General features: G+C 43.6%; 1 protein-coding gene across 1 annotated transcript in view; it reads left to right on the top strand.

Annotated features, from left to right (window-relative positions):
- The window catches only part of ADAM12 (ADAM metallopeptidase domain 12), a 357,082-nt gene that overhangs the window by 253,870 nt on the left and 81,794 nt on the right, over positions 1–21,418 (top strand). The window contains exons 10-12 of the mRNA XM_077124465.1: positions 6,018–6,187; positions 8,464–8,548; positions 13,150–13,298. Coding sequence (XP_076980580.1) covers positions 6,018–6,187; positions 8,464–8,548; positions 13,150–13,298 — 404 coding nt within the window. The remainder of the gene's footprint in view (positions 1–6,017; positions 6,188–8,463; positions 8,549–13,149; positions 13,299–21,418) is intronic.

Raw genomic sequence — 21,418 nt, 5'->3', positions numbered from 1 at the left:
CTGTTCCTAGCACTGTGCATCAAGAAGGCAGGATGACTTAGCCGGGGAAGCTCCGCTCGGGGAGGTCATGGCTTCGTAGGGAAGCAGATGCACAAACCACCCAGCACGGTCCGATGCCATAGGAACTGCACTGATGGGGAAGCAGAGGAGAATCACGCAAGGGCATCCTGAGATCAGGGAGACTTTGCAGGGAAGGAATTCTGAAAGGTGACTACAGTTTCACAAGGAGCAGCACAGGAGAGGACCGGGGCTTGTTCCCCGCACGTCTGGACAGAGCAAGCAGCTCCCTATGAATGTTTAGGTATGTGTGTCTCCGAGCAAGTGTACAGCCAGGGCAGGGGGAGATGGAGCTGCTGACGACTCAGATTCACTCTGAACGCCCTGCAAAGCCAACTTATTTTATTCTGCCAGCAGTAGAGAGGCAGGTACGTGCTTTTAAGCAGAGAGGAACCACGCAGGATTCTACAGAGATGGCCCTGGAGGATGGAGTAGCCAAACACAAGTAGGACATGTAGGAAACTATTCCAATAATAAGTAAGAAATGATGAAGATCTGAACCAGGATAGGGGCAGTGGGGACGTGGGAAGGACTAAGATTTAGAGACCTTTGAAGGGATGAGATTACTAATGTATCCAGACCAAGCTTTAAGGGCTTTGTGTACACTCCCAGGTGACTTTTTTTGTTCCCATTTTCACAGCAGAGAAAGCTGTGGTTGGCAAAGTACAAGTAAAGAGCCCTTCTCTCTCTGCCCTCCCACCTGGGCTGTTTGCCTTGACTCTATCCCACATTCTAGGAGTCGCCAGGACAACATGTCCAATCAGAAAGCAGAGGCTGCCAGGAGTGAGGAGTCCAAAGTGATTGGCAAGGATGGTGTGTCCAATCAGAAGCAGAGAATGCCAGGAGGGCAGAGTCCAAAGTAATTGGCAAGGATGGTGTGTCCAATCAGAAGCAGAGAATGTCAGGAAGGAGGAGTACAAAGTGATTGGTAAGGATAGCTGTCCAATAAGAAGAGGAGAATGCCAGGAGAAGGAGCCCAAAGTGATGGCAAGTTCCATTGTAGCACTGTGGCGGTAGAGTAGGCTTCATTCCAGAGGGAACAAGAGTAGGGAATTTTGTGGGATGTTTTGAGCAGCCAGAGATCTGGCTGGGTGTAACTGGATGGTATATGGCTGGGTGGAACTTTCTGAAAGTCAGAAAAACAGAATTGGTGGTTGATTGACATCTGGGGTGATACTGCCCACTTTCACCAGACCCTGGAGGCCAACCAATCCCCTACAGAGCCGGGCTTGTCACCGAATCTTCAGTAGCCACTCTGCAAGTGGACTGGTACTCTTATCCCAAAGTCAAGTAGATGCAGGAGAGTCCATTAAAGGGAATGTCTGCCTGTCAAGGAGAGCAAGGGAGCTTCGGGTCCTGGAGGGTTTTGTCAAGTTAGGAGTTAGAACTGCTTCTCAGTCTGGGCTGGGTGTGGGGAGCTCCCTGGGCAGTTTTGTGCATCTGTTTATATGTTTGCTTTTTAAGATGCTGATTCTTAAAAATCTAGTCTTGGGCCAGAAGTTGTGCTGTGATTGGCCTGGGCATGGGCATTTTTCAGGCTCCCCCAGTAGTTCTCCTGGGAGGTAGGGGGGAGCAGCACCGACCCAGAGGGGCTGAAGGTTTAGACGCCTGAGCTTTCAGTGCACCCTCCACTTCCCAGTGAGCAGGGGGAGCCAACACCTGAAGGGCTTTGGACCTACCAAAGGAGAGAACTTGACTTCTTCTTAAGCCTGCTAAGCACAAGGAAATGATGAGTTATGTTAAACTCAGCTTGGTATCTGCCGAAATCACATTTTTAAAAAGTGATGCATTTGGTCCTCCATGCTTGTCTTTCTTTGCATTTTATCCTATATTGTAATCTCCCTTCAGTTTGCAAAATCAAAAATTGAGCAATCGGGGGATTGTTAATAACTCAAATTGATGATGAGAGAACAGTATACCGAGAAAAGTCCTGCAGGCCTCCCGCAGGTTTGCCAGGCTGCCAGTCCTGCTTCTGACGTGGGGAGAGCTGACTGGCCAGGCACACGTGTGCCTCTGACACTCCATCCACCCCAGCTGACCCCGAGGCCCTGGTGAGGAGACCTGGCCGTCTTTGGGGTGTCCTCTTATAGCCAACTCAATGAACTGATGGCCCTTGGGCTCTCTCTAGCTTTCCAAACTTCACGATCTCAGTTTTGCAACTTTTACACTTGGGAGCATCTGGGCCCAGCAAACAATGACTGGTCCAGTAGCAACTTCCTCTTTTGCTGAAATCTTGGCTCTTCTCAGCCCCTTGAAATGAACAACTGTTTGGCCTTTGTTGGCTTGAAGGGAGTGAGAGTTCATGCCAGACTAGAGGGCAGAGAACTGATTTAGTGACAAGGGTTGCTTTCTGAAGTGCTCAGAAGTTCCTGCTATAAGTGAAACGCTTTCATGTGTATCTGATGCTCGGATTCCCAGGCCAACTCTTTCAAATTCGAACACAGACAATTTTTCCCTGCATCCCGATGAATTTACAATGCTGAGAGCAGTGGTGAACGTGCTGCCAAAGCTTTGCCTCTTCAGTGTTCAACCTCGGGGCTGCCCTTCTTCCCCCTCATTAAAAAGTCGGCACCAGCTGTGAATTCCTTAAAGCTAAACCTCAGCGACCTACTTCTGAAAGGACTCTTCTGTGTATTTAATTTCTTCAGGTATATTCACCCTGTGTGACTCCCAGACAAGCTGACTAAAGAATACCAGTTCCCTCGTTGGAGCCCAGGAGGTTGGCCTCTCTTTCTACCCTTATTTGCAGACCCACTTCTCCGGAGGTCTGCCTTGACCCCTCAGCACAGTCTCCCTGAAATCCCTATTTGCGCCACCTCTTGGCAGCTCCCGGCATTGCAGTTAACAGCTATCGTAACTGAGTGTCCCACACCTAAGCCTCGTGGTAACCTCACAGCATCTTGGGGACAAAAGTGGGGGCACACTATTTCTTGCTCACCCCGCCAGTTCCAAATCTAGCACACAGCAGGTGCCAAGCAATTGTGTGTTTCTGCTGTGTTAACAGGTAAATTGGTTCGGCTGTGCCTGTGATGAGTCCACCTGCCTTCTGGGATCTGTAAGCCACGCCGGCAGATGGCAAGCTCCATCTGTGCTGTGTTGGCCAATGGCCTTCTCTCTGGGCCTGGGCTGCAGAGGGTCATCTTGGAAGAGAGTCTCAGCATTCCCAGTAGGGGAGACAGTGTGACCTAGTGGTTTAAAACACAGGTGCTGGGGTCAGCCTGCTGTGTTCAAACCCCAGCCCTGCCTGCCATGAACTTGGATAAGTTGTTTGTCCTCTCCATGCCTCAGTGTTCTTGGCTATAAAGTGGGAATAATAATAGTTCTAAACTCATAGAGCTGTTGTAAGGATTCAGAGAACCTCTGCATGGAAAGTGCTTAGCATTGCGCCTAGGATGTAGTAAATGCTCATTAAGTATCAGATATGATTATTACTCTTTAAGGAAGAGCTGAAAGAAAATCATCGGTAGCCCCAGAAGGAGAATTCAGAGTTGGAAGTAAAGGAATTGTGTGTAAGTTGATGTGAGTTTAGCACACTCGACAGTCAAAGCATGAGCTTTGGAGAAGTGGGGCTGTGCATTGGGCACACCATACTTAGTGCTAACAGGTGGACACGTAAAACCCGTCATTATGAGTTAAAGCTTCTTGGCTGCTGCCTTAGTTTCCCGGGGCTGCCGTAAGAAATGACGACAGATTGGGTGGCTTAAAACGACAAAAATTTATTCCCTCTCAGGTCTAGAAGCTCAAAGTCCAAAGTCAAGATGTGGGTAGGAGGGGTTCCTTCTGCAGGCTCCAGGGAAGGACCCTGCCTGCCTCTTCCAGCTTCTGGTGTTCTCTGGCAATCCTTGGTGTGGCAGCGTCGCTCCAGTCTCTGCCACTGTCTTCCCCTGGCTTGCTTCCTTGTGTTTCCTCCATGTCTTCAAATCCCCCTCTCCTTGCAAGGATACCAGGCACTGGTCATAAAGCAGTATGACCTCAACTTGACTACATCTGCAAAGACCCTATTTACAAATAAGGTGACAGTCTCAGGTACCAGGGGTCAGGACTTCAGCACAGCTTTTGGGAGACACAGTTCAGCCCACAACATAGTTGTGTGGTAAAATTTAGCACTGAGAAACTATGACAAATAGTCCTTTATAGACCTTACTTACCATCTCCGTACAATGCACTCTGAGGTGTGTAAGCAGGTGACCACACTGAAGTCTGCACAGGGTGCCTGACCCTGAGGCCATCACATAGCAAACTGGCGACGCCCTTGGCCCTGGATTACCTAAATTTCTGCCTTCTGATCACTGTTTCTTCTGTAAATTATACAGCAGAAAATTTATTTCCCATCAAAGGAGAGTGGCCGAACATCTGCATTTAGTGTTCCAGAGGAGTCTGGGAACTTAAGTTTGCCTGGGAAGCCTAAGCTGGGAGCTTGCAAGTGGTTACCATAGGTCAAGAAATTCTTGATTAAGAGCAAGCTGTTGTGCAGCATTCTGGTTGTGCAATTGTCTCATTCGCTTATTAATGTAATGCCTATAATTGTTACCTGTTTGAAATTAAGCTGGCCTGCTGCATTCCCTTTATATTCTGCGATATAGTTTTTGCTCCAGCCGTGTTCTTCTGCTCACCTAATGCTCACCAGATGACTGGCGAATCAGCAAGGGAAAGATGAGTACATTTTACAGGGGGTAGAGTCTGGGGTCAGATGCTCCACTTTGGGAGTTTTCTCGCGCTTTAGTTTACCACGTCAGAATGGTGCTTAACTTAAATGGGGGGCTTTTATGATGTTTATGTTACTCATTGGTCCAGATACTTCTAGCAACTAAGACCAGTGCTCGCTCACATCCGAAACTTGCCTTTGGCTGCTATCTCTAACCACACTTCTCTCCTTGGCTACCTGCGGAGATTAGGATATTGTTTGCTGCCTGGCATGGGAAGATTTTACAGCCAGCCAGGTGACCCCGTGTCTTCACCCCCTCAACCCTGAGCACAGACTCACCCCCCTGTCTGCATGAAGCATGGGGGGTGGGCAGGGGGGAGTTCGCAGCTCCACTGTGACCACTCAGCCCACCCCATTGTGATGTCTGAGACAAACCATCCCTTAGGTGCTAGAATAGATGGTTTTTCTCCCTCTGACCCAGGGAACTGCCTGCTGAGTATGCTCTGTAGATTAAAATCAGGAGTACATGAAGATGGGGCACAGAAAGGGAATGAGAAGACTTGCTTAGAGTGGTTTCACAAACCTGTAAAAGAGGAACTTCATCTAAGAGAACTTTGCCGTGACAGCATTGGTGGCTCAGAGGTTAGCTCACCAACTAACCTCCGCGGAAAAGAATGGCCATTAAAGCGCTCAAAATCAGGTTCTGTTTATGCCTTTATTATTCTGGAAGACATTGATTTGGCCATTTAACTAAAACCACCTAGGTTGTTTATAGGTGACAGAATATGATAGCATCAGCCAAGTGTAAGTTTTTGCTGAGAAATTAGCATAGATTCATTTTCAGTAACTCACATAGGCAGAACATTTTGCTTAAAATGAATAAATTACTGTCCTTGGTAGAAGTGTGAGAAAGATCCTAATTCACCTATTGTTTTTGGTTTTTTCTTTGCCATTGATGTTAACTGGCAGTCTTTCACTGTAATACATGCCTCTAGGCACATTTTAAATCACTGGTGAATCATTTGAAATGTATGCTCCTGTACAAATCATTTGAAATGGATGTCGTATGAGCAGACAATAAAAAGGCTAATAATTTTAGCATCTAACCCGTCAACAGCATTTGAGAACCTAGTTAACAGGTTGCGTCAAGCACGACAAATATTTCTTAAATTTTAATGCCACAGGGAAGAGAAAAAAGGGACAGAGATATATTTTTCTCACCCACGTAAACAAAATTCAAACACTGCAAATCTGTCCTCATCTTCACGGTAAGTTCCCATTGGTGTGATCCCCAAAGAACGCCTGCTTTCCCCAGTTTTACAGACCGTTGAACATTCGGATAGTGTTGGTAGGCGTGGAGGTGTGGAATGACATCGACAAATGCTCCATCAGCCAGGACCCGTTCGCCAGCCTCCATGAGTTTCTGGACTGGAGGAAGATGAAACTTCTACCTCGCAAATCCCACGACAATGCGCAGCTCATCAGGTACGGCCATCCATGTCTCTCCTTTGCGTAAAGAAACAGTGGGTCTCAGTGGACCCGCTCTCCTCTTACCGTCCCCCGCACGGCCCCCTGGAATCACACACCTTTGCGCAGAGCAGAGGGATTTGCTCCTGGGGGTTCCCTACCTACCTCGGCAAGGCCGAGGCCACCCTGACCTGGACTTGTGGGCCTGTGGGGAAAATCACCCTTTGCATACTGGGAAAACCATCCCTCTGGCAGATGGATCCATTTGCTTCTTCCATCATCTGGACATTTTCCTCTGGGTACATTTTTCCCATCTTAATCTCGAAGTGAGCTTGTCCTGAGAAGGCTAATTTTTGTTAAAGCCCTTTTTTATTTAATAGTGAGAAATGTTTATGCAGGGTCTAAGGGTAGTACATTTGAATGAATGTTGCCAGATAATTAGAGAAAGAAAATGTTTATGCCTTTTGCTGTTTTGCCTGCTTCTCTTCAGTTTTCTAGATTAGAGAATACCAGCAGTATAGTATATTATTAACCTTTTGTCTTTTTCTTCTGTTAATGAATTGGGAACCTCTTAGGAACCAGATGATGTTTTCAGAGCTTTGAACCTGATGGTGACCAAGACAGTAAATTTCCCTGCTCTTATGGAGTCTGTGCTCTACTAGAAGTCAAAAGTCAGCAAGAAAATTCCAGAGCGTGAAAAGATAAAATGAAGGGAAACGTAGCTGTAACATACATAACAATAGGATATTACGGACACCTTTATATTCAAAAGAAAAAGCATTCTTACAAAAATCTACATTGCTAAGAAGTAGATTTTTCCCAAAGTGACAAACTTTATTAAAGTCCTTTAACAGCTTTATGCCGATATTCTTTTGTTCACACATAACTTGTATCACAGAATTGATAAACTTGGGGATGGAGACGTTTTTCTTTGATAGATCAGCTCTAATTCATTGAACATTTATGGGAAGTTAAAATCCAGTCCTACCCCATTCTCACTTTAGAAAATGCCTACATATGAACCTAGGCTGCTGGCCTTCCCTGAAAATTTGCCTTGTCCATTTTCACAGTGTTTTTTTATTTTCTGGGGTATTAGTGGTTGCCCCCTCTTTTTATGCATTGATGAGTCCTGAGCCACTCAAAATGCCTTTCACTTATTTTTGAGTCAGAATGTTTTGTTTTGATTTTTTCCCAAATGGGGATCCAACCTGAACCTCTAGAAATAAATTCTCACCTTATATAGCCTTATTATTTATATACATGGATAATTGTATCAGTTCACATGGTATGTGCCTGTGTGTGTGTGTGTGTGTGTGTGTGTGTATATATATATATATATAAAAGCTGACATCCCTACAGCTATACATGCAAGTATAATGACATCTATGCATAGATGAGATTTTATATACACTTACCACCTTCGGTCCAATAGATACTCCTGCCAAAATATTTAACTTTCCAAACAATATATGCATTATCTATGTATGTAGATGACCAATTAACATGGGTATGTCATCTGCTTCCTTTAAAGGAGATTCAGCCAGTACAACCAAGGTTTCACATTTGCTGTATGAAACTGGAATGAACAGCATTTACCTTAAAGAACACCTTGAGTTCAGTAGACTCCCTGATCAAGTCAGGGTTGCAAATATAAGAAAATCTGCACCAGAGCCACGAGGCCCTGCCTTCCAGAAGCTTCCCTTTTGGGCCCCAAAGCTTTGTGGGTGTTTTCTTATTACACACACACACACACACACCCAGGGGAAAAATCACTTTTCTGCCAATTTCAATTTTGCAGGCTATATTAGCTGGACATTTTGAAGGAGTTTAGGTTTCCTGCCTAACTATGAGTTACACAGGAAAGCAAAATCCAGCTGCAACCGAAAATCTCGTAAGCGGTTGACTGCGCTTCTTTTAATTAGCCATGGTTCCCTGTGACGTCTGGCAGCATTCCCACCTGCATTGTTTGAGAGGAGTAAGCGCCCGCCAATGCATTAGGAAACAGGCTGGAAACACGTTATAAGCACAAAAGTAATGACTGGGTCATTGTCTGAGCCTTGAATACAAAACTCTAAAATAAAATTTTAAAATGATGGGACCATGACGTAACCATGATATAAATGTAAGGGAAAAGAAGGTCGAGATCACCTGTACACAAGCCCTTGTGCAGCTCTTATTTTCGCACATTCTTTGGCACTTACTGTCAGAATGCAGGAATGCACAATAGAATTTCAGATACTGGACTGTCTTCATTCTGTACTAGATTAAAGAAAGTCACTTCTTTTGCTCCCTAGCGGGGTTGACTTCCAAGGGACCACCATTGGCATGGCGCCAATCATGAGCATGTGCACCGCAGAGCAGTCCGGAGGAGTTGTCATGGTAAGTCCGGGGCCTCGAGGAATTGATGGACATATCCAGGATCCACTTCCCTTTTTAACGATTTCCCAGGAAATCACCATTTTATCAGACCTTACAAAGGAAAGTCCTTTCCTTGACTGCTTTTTAGATTTAATTCTTCTCCTACTCTCGCTGTGTTTATGATCTTATATATGTCAAAAATACTTCAGAGACTGTTTATAATACACATCAAATTGCACACTGGAGAGATGAGTGTGTAAAATAGATCAGTAGAGGCAAGTCTGTCCCTTTGATGGAAAAATTGGCACTTTTGGTCAAAAATCCAGGAATCCCTTGCAGTACTGGACCAGCCAGGGCATTGGGGTTTCCCTCATCGCTCAGCTCTTTGGATGAACTGTGGTCTCACCAAACTTTACCACCCAACAATTTTCTGTAGTTCTGCCTCCAGGCCCAATAGCCAAAAGACTGAGATTTTTAACTTTTTACCGGCACAAATGCTTTACATACCTCCCAGCTGGTGTATAACTTGTCTTTAAGATGATCTTATTCTTGGAAGGCAGAGATCTAGGTTTATTGCTTTGCAAGGATAACTTTGGCATGTATGGGCCATGTATGTTTGTGAAAGGAAATAAAATGGGCAGAATACTAGGGAGTTGTTTCTTAAGGATTTAAGAGGGAGGTAGTTTTGATTGGCTGTCTAATGGGATGCCTGCTCTACTCCCCCAGGGAACTAAAGGAAAGCCTTCCCCTGTGCCATCCTGCCCTGAAAATCTGCTGTCCCCTGTATGCTCAGCCCTCAGGTGGGGCGAATCCTCAGAGACCCTCCTCTGTCTCCATTAAACTAACGGAAGCTTGCCTTTCCAGGAAACCTCGAAGTCCATAGAACGTTCCTGAAAGTTCAGTTGTATGCCATGGTGGAAGGTATTAACTCCTGCTGACTACTCTCTTCTCTTCACATGCTGTCTAATCTCATCTTCTTGGTTAATATATACAACAGACGTTTTCATCTTCTCTGGGTAGGATGTGACAATTAACGTAAACATGCATCAAATGTATAGACTGGAAAGGCTACTTGGAGAGACCTCACCCACCACTGGATACAGGGCTGGAGGGGGCTAGTCTGATTGCCTTTGAATGTGGAAGTCAAAATGTGTGTGATTGCCACAGTGGTAGTGTTTGCAAACTACAAAAAGTGTTACAAAAAGTTTGATTTTTGTTGGTGCCCGATTAATTTCAAGCCAGAACCCAACTGTATTTTTACATAGCAGCCCATAGAGTTTTAATGGGGAATGATTTCTGTTTACTGGTTCCATTGTCAGCTGCTACTGACCTTGCAATTGGTGAGAACTTTTTTAGACCTGAAACGGATTTCTTCCCAAGCATAGCAGGTGCTCCTACAGGGTGGTCCCTAAACACTCCCATAGCCAATGGGATTGTATTAAGTGGCTTGCTTTGACATGTGTCCCTTACTCTGTTACCACTTCATCATGATCCTTTCTTTGAAAACATACTCAAAAGCCTATATTTTTAAAAATGGATGAAGATGGCTGTGGTAAATATCAGCCAATTACATGTACTGCAATGAGTATTGACCATAGTAAATCATCAGAAAATATGTTTTACCAATTTGGCAGCAGTTAACATCATGCTTAGACAATTTGTTTCCTCTCCATATGAGAGACATAAAGCAGTACCAACATGCCACAGCTTCTTTGATTTCAATCGCACTTGTGACATAAGCAAGATCAACATCTTGACCAGATCTAAAACTTCTGATAACTTCCTCTAAAGCTAAATTCCTTGATGTTACATGTGTCCATGCCCCATGGAGGGACTCTCAGATCTAAGAGGAAGGAACTAATGTAGCAAGGAAGCAGGAATTTCGACAAAATTGAAAAGATGACTTCTATTACTGATTATTTTTTTCATGATAAAGTAAATCATGCATTTTAATAACTTGAAGCCATGCCCTGTGCCTAACTGTCTAAAACAGTCTTGATTTGGGGATTAATATCACGAATAAAGAGGTAGATTTTTTTTTCCTTATTACAAAGGTAAACTTGTTTATTAGGGTTTCTTAATGGACATTCTGTGTGTAATCACCTATGTGTTAAAGATGAAAAGCAATATGGCAATTTAAAAATAACTAGACTATTCAGTGATATAAATGAACCAGATATGAAGGAATTTTTTTAAGGATGAATTCCTTGAATTTTGGACCAAAGCATGCTAAATTCAGCTTCCCACATTCTTAGACTGACTCCATTCTCTTCGCCAACGTGTGTTATTTTTGAGAACTGATTTCCTGAAACATATTTGTAAAGCTTCCTACAACAGGAAACTGCAAACTCTAAACGATGTAATTTATTAGGAATTTCATCTAGTCTAAGAATAACTTAGTTCTTTGACATGCCATTCCTTTCTTAGACCAAGGACTAGTGAGAGAGGCAGCTACAGCAGTAAACAACACCAAACAAATTTGTATGATTTTAATGTGAATGCACCTTTATGGAAAGGGTCCCCCAAAGCCTGTCTATATCAGGAAGAATGTTTTCTCTAAAATACAGTATCATTGTCCTTTGGAAGCCTCTTGGGAAACCTCTTACCTCTCTTTTGGGTAACACAAAGCAAGATTCAAATAATGTACCTTTACTATTTCTTGGCATATAGGCCTTTTCAGAAACACTATTCATACACAAGATCTGCAACAACATTCATAAAAAATAACTAATTTTAGTTTGTTTAACTTAAGTACTATAGGGAAAAGTTAAGCCTACCATAGCTATGCCTAAGAGTTACTTCTTGAGGACCTCTACTGTTGCTCAGATGTGGTCTCTCTCTCTCTAATCCCAACTCTGCAAGTGAAATCATTACCTTCTGTTCTACGTGGGACATGATATGCAGGGTTGAAAGCTTCCCTGGCAGCATAGGAGATGACACTCAGAGAAGAGTGTGGTCCTGACACCGTGGGATCAGCAGTGCCTTCCTGACCAAAAGGAGGAAAATAAGTTAAGCAAATAAAGAATCAGTGACTGAGAGAATTCAAATAGAGTCAAGAGGCTACTCTGGAGGTCACTGTTATGCAAACTTCAGTCAGACATTGCTACCTATCATGAACCCCAACCAAAACCAATCCAGCTGGTCCTAAAGAATACCAAGGGCAATATATAAGATTCTACAAAAGTTTCATGCACTAGGGTAACTTTCCCGAAACCTACAACTTCCCGATGGGTCCCTGGACCGAATAAGTCCTGAAATGCCAAGGGGCCAGCCTCTCCAGAACATCAACCAGTTCCATCCCCATAACCCATATTATCATCAGCTCCTTCCAACATGGAGAAGTTAGAATGGACGTAGCCTAAATACCCCTAAAGAGTATGAGAAAGATCAAAAGTGATGGTAGAGTTACATAGAGAAAGTCAGGTTTAACAAATGAATATGATTGCTGAATCATTATACTGATATTTCTTTTAGTGTCCAGTACTTGAGAGCAGCTAGAAGTAAAAATCTAAAATTGTGGAATTGCAACTCATACCAAACTCTGAAGTCTGTTCTACAACTAATTATTTTGATGTGCTTTGAAATGTATTGTTTTTAGTATATATGTTATTTTTCACAAAAAAGAAAAAAAAATCTTCTAGCCTCTGGATTTTGGAGCAACTAGAAGGAAAAATCTGAAATAGTGGAATAACAAACTCTGAAATCTGTATCTACTTATTGAAGTGCGTGTTGGAAATCATTGCTTTTTTTCTTTTCTTTGTATGTATGTTACATTTAACAATAAAAAATATTTAAATAAAAAAAGTTAAGTAGGTATATTTTTAGTTAATTTCTAATATATATTTGGGAAGTCATCAAAGCATTCCACTGACATAGGTAGCCAAACAGAACTTGCTGAATGAAGAGCCCCTGGCCACACCCAACAAGAAGCTCATGTGAACTCTCTATCATCAAAAGTCATAGAATCCGTGTGCTTCCAACTGTTTCCAAAGGCTAGCTGTTAAAACAAAAAGGCCAGCAAGAGCAAGGCAGAGCCAGGTTATAGTCTTAATTCAGTGAGCCATCAGATGGATTGTCAGTGTGGTTAGCGTTTGTCATGAATTATTGTGAACTTGCTGATTGTCCTCCTTTACCAGGTAAGCAAGAAGAGGTGTGTCAGTCATAGCTGCTCAGTCTTATTTAAAATGTCTCGAAGTAGGCTTCTTCCTCCCAAATTTATATTAGCATAACTCTCAATCAAGAGATGAAATGGCACTTTTGTTACCCATGAAGGAATGACCTTTTTCATTCTCTGATGTAGGACAAACTTCTGTTTCATTTAATGGAATGGTGTTTCGTGAAACATTGTAAGAAACAGGGTGGTGATTACACCTCGATTTTCTCATGTTAAGACATAAAGTACGCTTCATAAGTGATGCTATACGTGCCTCAGCAGAAAGCACCCCAAACATTAAATATGTTCATTGTTTTTAAGTTTGAATCAAATTATGGGACTCTATGTTGTTTCCTTATGAGAGATTGGATTCAGCCAGACGTTAAAGGTAAACGTGTTCAGGGAGGGGAAAGGAGAATGAGGCTGACGAGATGCAAACTATGCTGTGTGCTCTTGTGTTTCCTTTGAGGACCATTCAGACAGTCCCCTTGGCGCAGCCGTGACCCTGGCACATGAGCTGGGCCACAATTTTGGGATGAACCACGACACACTAGAGAGGGGCTGCAACTGTAAGATGACCGCTGAGAAAGGAGGCTGCATCATGAACCCTTCGACCGGGCAAGTACCAACTTTTCCAGCTGCTGCAGAGTCTTAAATGTATACTCTGGTACAATTGAGCAAAAAGTCCTCCTGGTTTTCTGGCCAGAGCACCCATGGAAGCATCCAAAAACTAATTCTTCCCAGGTAGCCAGAGTGGGTGGTACTCCTTTGGTTGCAGGGCCACATGGTATGAGGCTGATCTCTTTCCCCAGAGATGGTGGGAATGGTGTCTATCCTTGTTTGGCAATTGAAAATTACCCTACAATTCCAACATGTGTTTTTGATCTGAGCCTGCAGCTCCAGCTCCCCCACAGTCTGAGGGGGTGGCCATCTGAGGACCGTTTAAGCCCGGGGGAAGTGGGTGATGGGATAGGTCAGGTGGTCTTCTAGAGATGCTTGGCAGAGGGTGTTTCTTCCCTCTGGAGTTGGCCCTTTGTACATAGATGAAGCATGTTTAGATGTTGGTTGTTTGTAGCGTCCCTGCCTCTGACACCAGATCAGTGCTGCTTCTCCAGACTTTAGAGGTATAAATGTAGTGATTTCTCTTTTTCGGTAAATTATGTTGTTTCTCCTTATTTAATGCTTTTTTGAAACTGTAGTCTTGGGTAACCCAGTAAATAAGTAAGTTCTATTACTCAAACATGCAAATGAGGTGGCAGTAATTGCAATTTGGTGTGATTCAGGATCCAGATATGTCCTTGTATCTCCAAGGGCCCATCCCAAACTAGACTTTTACGCTAATTTGAGGAGAATTTCATTGGCAAAGGAACACGTGCACTTGTCACAATGCCGTCATCTATTTTTAGACCTAAGCACTGACTTCTGGAACTTCTCGGTGCAGAGAACTGTTCTCTGGGCTTACCAAAGGGAGGCTTTGGGAGCAAGAAGCAGGTAGCAACTGAGCAGCTCAAAGGCTGGCCTCAGAGAAGACTTGCTGGCAAAGGACAGAGTCATGGTGTCCGGGGGACACCTGCCACACAAGTTTAAAACTCACAGAAGAGGGACAAATGATTAAGGAATGTGGATATGCCTTGTGGACCTTCTGTCAGATGGTTTATAGGGCATCATGATGCCCCCAAACAAGGACACCGTGGTAAGTGTCACTTCACGCAAGCTGTTGATGATGCAGCTGATTGCAGCCAGTGCTGTCTGTTCATGACCCCACCAGCTGCCTTAGCTCAAGGCCTTCACAGCCTGTTTGCTCGTGGTTCTGTCTTACACATAACTCAAGGGAGTCCACTCCATGTTGAGGAGGTTACTCTCTGAGTGTGTGATGACAGAACCAGGAGTCTAAGCCCACTTGAGAGTATGTCAGATCCACACCAGCAGGAAATAAAATGCTGTGAAACCCTAGATTCTAACAAGTGGAGCTTTCCGACATGAAGCCTCACCATCCTGAGAAGTAATTTGCTCCTTGTCTTGGAGGTACTTGGGCCGAGGCAGAATAACTCTTTGTTGCATGCTGGGGCAGGGAGCCCTCCACAGAGTGTGAAGTTGCACCCGGGGGCTTGTGGTACCTTCTATTTCCACCTTCCGAGATAGAGCCCAGCAACCTGCGGCAGCAGCATGTGACTCTCAGAGGGAAACGTTGGTAGGAAGTTGATGTGCAACTGAGGGTTCTTCATGCTTTCTCATTCTTGACTGAATTCCTAAAGTGGCCACGGAAAATGCACTCAAGCCTTAATTTCTCCGATCATAAAATGAGCACAAATACATTAGCCTGTGTGCTTTAGAAATGCACAAGGACAAGGAAGGTCATTGCTCATCAATACCATTGGTGGTTATGAACTATTGAAAAAAGAAACAAAGGGATGAGAGGGAAACCTAAATTTGAAACACTAACCTGAGATTAGTAGTCCCAACTCTGACACCAGTTGTTTTTTGGCAGCACAGGCAGACTGGCTGACCTCTCTGGCCTTCTTGTAAAACAAGTGAGACAGTCTTATCTATCCATCCATCCATCCGTCCATCCATCTGTCATCCATCCACTTATGTGTTTCACATATTAATTTTAAAGCCTTTGTACTTATTGAGGGTAAGGTACAAATGAGAAAGACCCTTCAGTTCATTCTAAAACTTATAAAATTCTGAAAGCACGATAGCAAGACATACTTTCTGGTGCTCTCCATAGTCTGCGTAAAATCCTTCAAATTGGAAAGTCTTCATTATCAAGATTAATCCCTAGGACTCTCTCTCTGAGGTTGTTTCAGTGGTTAAAGAGACACGCCAAATTGCCCTGGAGATGTTTGAAAACCATCGGTAGAAAGTATTGTTAAGAGCTCAGGAAATCATTTAGAGAGCTTTTTTTTTTTTTTCCTTAGCAGGGGTTTTCTAATATGCTTTTACTTGATTTATACCTTATTAGCAATTATTCTAAGTTTTCCCTTTTGCTGAGCTTGTGCTTTTGCATAAATCTTTTCTGTTCGGCTCTCATTTATGATCCCACATTCCTATCCAGAAAGTGGTGTTTTTAATTTTCTCAGATGGAGGGAAACTTCCTAAGCAAGTGGGTGAATTAATCATGAAAGCCCATCCTGCGGGGGAGGTCAAGCTGCTGAGGCGACCCTCATTCATCCATCACCCATTGTGGAATTTCCCAGGCTGCTTTTCAACTCCAGTGTTATCTCAAAGTGGTGGTTCCCTTACCTCATCGTTTCCCGGGGAGAGTGGGAGAGTGGATCCAATGAGATCATATGTCTTTGTAAATTGTAAATCACCCCACAGATGTAAGGGGGTATTATTATTATCATTTAGTCCATGGGGATGCCAGAAGTATTGAAAAGTTAAAGGCCATTTTCAGAATTCCTCCTTGCTAGAAAGCTCTTCTAGTGCCTCGTCCTCAGCAGTACATTCCCGGTTCTTGCTCATTATAAACTGGCACACATCCAAACACCAATCTTCCCCCTGGTTTCTTCCATCCCACTACTGATCCAGGCATGAGTGGCAAATGTTAAAAAGGTTAGTTAATTTAAGTCATTGAATTATTTCTTAGTCCCAAAGGTGACCCATAAAGAGATGAATCAGTCTCTACTCTAATCATACTATGAAGTCCTACAGAATCAGAAAGAGGCAGGTACGGTAAATGGTTTAAAAGGGAGAAGTGTTCCGCAAATACGTCCTGTTTATTCTTTATCAGAACATTCCAGGATAATGCCGAAAATATTAACCTACTGCCATAATTGACAAATTGGACCCGCAGGCCTGAAAATCCTAGGTTGGAGCTGAGTCCTTTTGAACTTGGGTGACATGATCTCAATTGTGTATTGCGGGAATAGTTGGAGGGGTTTCCTTATGGGTTGTATCGTTAATTACTATGCACCTTAAGTGTGTGTTTTATGTCTTTGTATAATTAGCACTTCAGACCTGTCTTGGAAATTAGTCTTTGGCAAAAGCTGTATCTGGGGATTCATGTGGGAGTTGACACTTACTTTGCTCTCTCCAGTAATGAGCTTCTTGGGGCACTCGGTCTTAAAGGGTTGAGCACTGAATATGCCACATTATAGAGGTAAGAAAACTGTGCATGCTTGAACAGTTATAGCTAAGAATAGTTAGCATGATAGTGAAATCTGAAAGTAAAAATGATATATGTCAACATTCAAGAATTACTCCCACAGATTCCTGTATTTTCTACAGTTTACTGTTCAAATGCAAGTTGGAACAATAGGGCCATTCAGGGGGAATGTAGCTGAACCCACAACACATCTGACCAGAGCTCCCACAATGTGTTAGCATGTGTGTAGACTTTGGGGACCCCACAGTCACCAAGATGGGCCCGTTTCTTTCTCTTGGCAACTTGTATACTGATGGGGAAGTCAGAGTTGTAAAGCAAAATTGCAGGTTGGCAGAAGTTCTACGAAACAAACTAAGACCAAATTTAAGTGGGAGGGTTGGAGAGGAAGTCTCTAAAGAGGTGACGTTTACACAAGACCAAGAGGAAGAGAGGGCTTGAAGGCCTGCAGAAGTGCAGGAGAAAGTGAGCTGGGGTGGAAGGGGGAGTGTGTACAAAGGCTGAAAGGGGAAAGGGATGCTGATGGGAGGACAGGACTTCCAGGGCTGGACTGGGAAGATGGCTTGAAATGGGGAGGAGGGTTCAAATGGGCTAGTTGCTACTAAATAGAAGCAGCCTTATCAAGCCAAACCCAGTATGTCTTAGGGAAGATGGAAATGGATTTTATCTCCAGGGGAGATAAATTTTGTCTCAGGACAGTGAGAAATCTTTGAAGGATGTAATCTAATTTATCTTTTAAGATTTCTTCATTTTAAGAAGATCTAGTAGCGTCAGAGCCATTATAGCTTTCCAAATTAAGGGCTTGCTATCTGTTAAAAAAGAAAAAGCTTCCTATAAATAAAAAGTAATTGTATATATAGGCCAAGCCCTTAAGCTTGAGGCTTGCTGTTGTGAAGTTTATTTTTGTAACAAAGAAACTTAACCTACCTATAGTTATGCCTAAGAATTACTCCCAGAGGACCTCTTTTGTTGCTCAGATGTGGCCTTTCTCTCTGGAAGCCCAACTCTGCAAGGAAAATCATTACCCTGCCCACTACATGAGATGTGACATCTAGGGGTAAAAGTCTCCCTGGCAACGTGGGATATGAATCCCAGGTATGAGCCTGGCCCTGACACCATGGGATCAATACGGCCTTCCTGACCAAAAGGGGGCAAAGCATTGTAATAAAATAAGGTATCAGTGGCTGAGAGAGCTCAAATAGAGTCAAGAAGCTATTCCTGGGCTATACACTAAGAGGCTACTCTTAGGCAAATGCCAGCTAGATATTGCTATTTACCATAGTTTGCCAAATCCCAACCAAAGCCATTCCTGCCAGCCCTAAAGAACACCTAGGGCTCTATCTGTGATTCTTCAAAGTTTCCATATACTATGATTTTTTTCCAGAAACCTTCAACCTCCAGATGGGTTCCTAGGTCAGAAAATTCCTAAAACCCAGAGGGGCCAGCCTCTCCAGAGCATCAACTAGTTCCATCCCCCTATCCCATATTATTGATAGCCCTTTCCAACATGAAAAAGTTAGAATGGGCATAGCTCAAATATCCCTAAAGATTGGGAGAAGAATCAAAGGAGAAGGAGAAGTTATACAACAGAAATTATAGGATTGAGCAAACAAGTGTGATTGCTGAATCTTTATAGTGGTGTTTCTTTTAATCTCTAGTGTCTTGGAGCAGCTAGAAGGAAAAACCTGATATTGTAGACCTGTAACCCATACCAAACTTGAAACCTATTCTTTACTTGTTACAATGTACTTTGAAATGTATTGCTTTGTTGTATGTAGGTTATATTTCACACACAAAAAAGTAATTGCTTGTAAATTCTAGTTTTATTGGCATGAGCTCACTTGACATTTGGCAGTCCCTTGCTCCGTTCAGGGACAGGGCCTTATGGCATGCCACACCTCTACACACTCACCTCATATGCTCGCCGTAGTGTCCAAGGTTCTTTTCTGTTGAAGATGCACTTTCCTTTTCCCACTCTAAGCATCCTCTGAGGGCTCTACTTCCAAGAGCCACAGAGAGCGCTCTCACGTTGGCTTTGTGGGTATCTGAAAGGAATTACTGCCACAGTTTTTGTGCTTATGATAAGATTGGGAGTTTGGGGCTGCTTTGGTCTCATTTCATCCAGGCTGGCAAATGGTTCTGAAGCAAAGGGCATGTTCCCTTCTGCTGACATGGGGGCTGGAGAACAGCCACGGAGGCTGAGACCAAAACCGAGGGAGGGCCACCCCGGCTCTCCAGGTGTGTAAATAATTTGCGTGAAGCTGAGTGTGGACCTCAAGAGATAACATCTACAACTAGATAAATAAGCATTTTTTTTTGGAGAAAGCATTGCTATTCTACTTCTCTAGAAGTTGGGGTAATTGGCCCATTCAGTTCCACTTAATCGAATTCAGGAAACATTTGCCACACACCAGCTTTCGACCCAGCCGTCTGGGTGGGGAGCCCGTCTGGGTGGGCAGCCCATCTGGGAAAGCCACCAGGTCTGCAGAGCCTCTACCCACGTTCCACCTTCCCTGATGAAAACCGAGAAGACGGCAACCCTGCCTCTGGCTCAGGGCGAGCCCACTGCGGGAGAGGGGGTTAATGGAACAGGGTGTGTGCCCAGTCCCTGCCAAGCCACTCGTTTGCTCAACCAGCATTTCCTGTGCCCCCTACTGTGTGCTGGGTCCTAGTGAGCAGGGAGCAAAAGGCAGGAGGCTTGACTTGGAGGCTCGTGTACCATAGTGGGAAAACAGGTACGTAAACCAGTGGATGCTGACCGGGACGCCTGGACCAGGATCGGGGGACATTTGGGGTGCCATGGGCTCACCAGACAGGCACCTCATGCAGTCTGCCTGCACAGTCCTGGGCACCACAGCCTCTCAGTGATAAGTATTTCAGGATGTGCCTCTAAAAGATAAGAATCCATTTTAAAACATAACTATAATACCATTTCGCTTCTTTTTTAAATGACCAGTAACTCACTGTGAGCGAAGAGCAGCGGTTGAAGGGGTGGGTGGCAGGTCAGGAAGAAATTCTGGGACAAAGCCCAGACTGCACTGATCCCTGAGGGATTGCACAGGGGTGAGGCAGAACTCTCCCCAAGAATTCTTTGCTCATATTATGGCTAAATAGGGTTTCTTTGTAAGGAGGCCTCTCTACCTGGAAATGTTTCAAGGGAGTGAAATGAACTGCCATTTTCCATAAGAATTTCCCCAGAGCTTTGGAGGTGGTAGGAATGGACAGAAATGCAGTGTGTGTAGGAAGTCTATACTCTTTGTAGAACTTGATTTCTTTAAAAAAAAAAAACAGTGCAGAATATGGATTAAAATTCATCCCCTTTTAACATTTGGAGAGCTATTTGAGATCATGAAATACATTTGTCATAAAGGGATGTTAGCAAGATGGGATTGTAGAAAATTTTCTCCCCATGTCAGTTCTTTATTTCAAGGTGATTTTTTTTTTTCTCAGTGAAAAGTTTGAGAAAATTCTCACTTCCTTCTGCAAGGTAATAGAGGGAAAAATGGAAATCTTCATTTTAGGAGGAAAAAAAAAAAAGAAGCATTACAAAGTGAGGGACTCCGTTAAGATTAAAACAACTGTACTGGTTAGAGTCAAGTTCATCATCTAACCAGAGCAACTTGGTCGGTTGCCTCCCAAATTATCGTAAGGGAAAATGAGCTCAAGAAGGGCGCATCCCTGTTACCTCCTGTATAATTAGACACCACTTACTGGAAAATAAAGGAATTTGTCTATAATTAATGCAGAGTTAGAATCCTTAAAGTCACAGCCTGAAGGCCAGATACCACCTCTCATCTCTTAACCTGGACAAAAAAAAAATAATAAGTCTAGCTAAGGAGGCCTTACCTGCAAAGCCCTTGTCCATCAAGAATAACCTTGGGGGAAATGAACAGAAGCACACTGGACTTTGAGCCTAGAGAATTGCCTTAGTGATGCCCTATTTCATCAGTAAATTTAGTGAGATAGGAGTTACTACACCCATTTTAAAGATCAGGAAATTGGAGCTTGGAAAATTTGATGAGCCATCTAATTTTTCAAAACTACCAAAGTGCAAATGCCAGGACATAGAACCAAGATGCCAGAGTCTAAGCCCCTGTCTTACCACCTTCACATGACATATTTCAAATAAAAATCTGCTCAGGAAGAGAAGAAAAGTGTCTGTCTATCTTGTGGCACTGGTGAGAGAAGAGCATGCTCAGTTTCTGATTGCAAGCTTTGTGGAAACTCTATCCCTCAAATTAGTGTGTATTGTCCAGTGAGGCTGAGGACAAACTTGTTGGGCAGCCATCAATCCACCCTCAGTGTGCTTGCTGCATGGAAGTGGCTGTGGTCTTGTTTTAGTTTCAGCATTCTCAGTACTGAGACGTGTCCTGACTTCTGGGACACGGGAAGGCAGCCCCATTTTTAAACCATTTAGATCTGCAAGCCTCCTTCGACCTGTGTTACAACAGCAGAGAATTATTTCCTGTCATTGGCTCATTAATCCAGCATTTTATTTGTGGTAGAACATGTGTGAAAACATTACAGCTGAAAGTCTGCCAACCCCTCCATCCCCCTCCCACACACAAACACACACACACACATACATTGCTTCTGCCTCTCCCTAGGACAGAGGCCATGGTGTGAAGCC

Source organism: Tamandua tetradactyla, chromosome 13 (assembly GCF_023851605.1).
Source record: "Tamandua tetradactyla isolate mTamTet1 chromosome 13, mTamTet1.pri, whole genome shotgun sequence".
Classification (NCBI taxonomy): Eukaryota; Metazoa; Chordata; class Mammalia; order Pilosa; family Myrmecophagidae; genus Tamandua; species Tamandua tetradactyla.
Note: the sequence above shows the minus strand (reverse complement) of the source record. Positions and strands in the feature narration are given on the sequence as shown.